The 2,293-nt window shown below is 33.8% G+C and overlaps 1 protein-coding gene across 1 annotated transcript in view; it reads right to left on the reverse strand.

Moving 5' to 3' along the window:
- LOC107476200 (uncharacterized) overlaps nucleotides 1–1,997 on the reverse strand; it is a gene marked incomplete at its 3' end in the record, with an annotated part of 4,615 nt that extends 2,618 nt beyond the window's left edge. Inside the window, 5 exon segments of the mRNA XM_016095965.3 lie at nucleotides 1–78; nucleotides 199–217; nucleotides 445–517; nucleotides 847–911; nucleotides 1,561–1,997. Coding sequence (XP_015951451.2) covers nucleotides 1–78; nucleotides 199–217; nucleotides 445–517; nucleotides 847–911; nucleotides 1,561–1,847 — 522 coding nt within the window.
- Nucleotides 1,998–2,293: the final 296 nt, after the last annotated feature.

A 2,293-nucleotide genomic window follows, 5' to 3' on the forward strand; every position in this document is an offset into this window, starting at 1 on the left:
GGGACGAAAATTTGGGCCGTTTCTCGGACAAGGATAAAAAAGAATATCAAGATCCAAAATGGCAACAATTTCTCTAACCTGCAGATAAGTCTACCACATCAATACACACAAAAATTGCATCTTTTGACCAAATTTATAGTATAAATAAATCCTTTGGGGGAAGGAAAACAGATCTTCCAGACTAAAAAAAATCCATACCTTTCGACAAAATGGACAGCTGGATCCAGTCCACAATAGTGCATAATTACAGTTAAAAAAAAAGAAAAAGAAAAGATGACATTAGTTTTTTCGTTAGAGTGGAAAGTAGAAGCCAAAAAAAGGTGCAATAAGCAAAACAGCAAGGAAGTAAAAGAAAGGAAGAGTGGAGTATCCAATCCAATAAGTAATACAAAATTACTAAATCCACAGCATGGAGAAACTGTTGACAGAGAAAATATATAGTACCCTTCGAATTCGTATATCTCAATAGGCTTCTCTGGGCGAGGACCTAACTTCGCTGTTTCTTTTACCTTGTAGCCTGAAACCAAACTACCAAAATTTATCAAGAAATGAAGGACAAAGATTTTGTTTATTAAAAAAGAATTTGTTGAATATCACTATGTTGTGATATCGGATGAGTACTTACATAAAATATTCCAAACTATATATACAAATGAAAACAAAGTAATGAGCTGATATAAGATCTTTACAATGCAGATACCCTAAGGAAGATTAGAAATCCAAAACCACTAGAAATTTGGCATACACTTGCCAATCAGCCAGAAAAATAACTCTATTTAACCATTGATCTGAGTAAACAAGTATGCAGCAATGAGCATCAAACATATAAGAAAATGAAGGAGATACCTGAAACTTCCAAAGCATACTGATTTGGTGGAATTTCATCCTTTGAAACAAATGAGAAAGAATACCTGCAATGATGGCACGACAAAATCTAAAAAGAAAAGAAGAAAAGGAATTGCTGCCAATATTTTTATATGTGCAAAAATAACACAGTCCATTTAGAAATCCCTCAATAAAATCAGGTCAAAAAATATAAGCACAAAAGTTATGGTTGAGGTTGTAACACACTGCTTTGTATTTAGACCAGAGACTATATTGAATTGACACAAAAAGTGAAATTATGAATCACTCCGTTATTCAGCAGAATCCTTTTGCATTCAAATGAAAATAAGCTTTCTTAATTATGATTTTCTACTTGATTTAAATGAACTTAAACTTCACAAATCGGTAGCTTTGCATAATATACATTCAAATCATAGATAAAGCCACTCAGAATGATAGATATTTTGATTCAAAACTTTCAGAAATATCTTCACAAATTAACAAGGACAAATAATATATACAGATTCATATTATATTACAGTACAGTGAAGAATGAAAAGCATAACTATCTGAAGTGCCCAAATTGCTTAAACTAACCAATGCTATATAATTCCACACATGTCAAAAAAAATATTAGCATGCATTCTCATACTATTTCCATTTCTCAGTTGAAAATTTGAAACTTGAATTTACATTGTAAAGAAAGAAACAAAATTGAGAGAGAAATTCACTTACCCAGAAACAAAAACACCAGTAGCAAAGCGAAGGAGCAATGGAAGAACAGCTCCAAAGACCTCAGCAGTCTTGTCAGGTCTCACAGCAAAGCGTTTTGGTTCAGGAGGCTTGAAATTCGGTGGAGCTGCAAATGTTACTGAAGTTGAAGCTGAAGAAGAAGTTGTTTCTGAAGAAGAAGAAGTTGTTTCTGACATGGCTCTAATGGAAACACATGTTGTTGTTCTTCTTCTTGGGACCTTGTTAGGCAGTGAGAGTGAGAAGTGGGAGAGAGTGAAAGATGCAGCCATGGGTTGAAGAAGAAAGGAAGTAAAAGTGTGAATTTTGTTTATGCCTTGTAGGTGTTTGATGAATGGTTAGTGTTAGTTTTGAAGGAGATTATTGGGGAATCATGAACGTAATGTGTTTGGCCAATCAGCAATGAAATAGATACATAGATACTGTACTATCCAACATTATGGGGAGTTTGGCAGATTCACAATCTAATCTAATAAAATATCTATTTTGGAGGGATCTAACTTCTAACTCTATGCATGTATTGTATGCACATTGGTAACACACTCTCACCAATTTCTTTCTTCGTTTTTGCCTTGACTTTAACTTCCATGACATGAATGTACGATAAAGTCGACTTGACGTGAAGTTGATATTTGAGAGTCGTTATTTTTATCTAACGATTCTCAAATATCAACTTCACGTGAAGTCGACTCCACATAAGTTTTCACCTTGTGTCCTT

The sequence above is a fragment of the Arachis duranensis genome, chromosome 2 (genome assembly GCF_000817695.3).
Source record: "Arachis duranensis cultivar V14167 chromosome 2, aradu.V14167.gnm2.J7QH, whole genome shotgun sequence".
In the NCBI taxonomy this organism is placed as follows: domain Eukaryota; kingdom Viridiplantae; phylum Streptophyta; class Magnoliopsida; order Fabales; family Fabaceae; genus Arachis; species Arachis duranensis.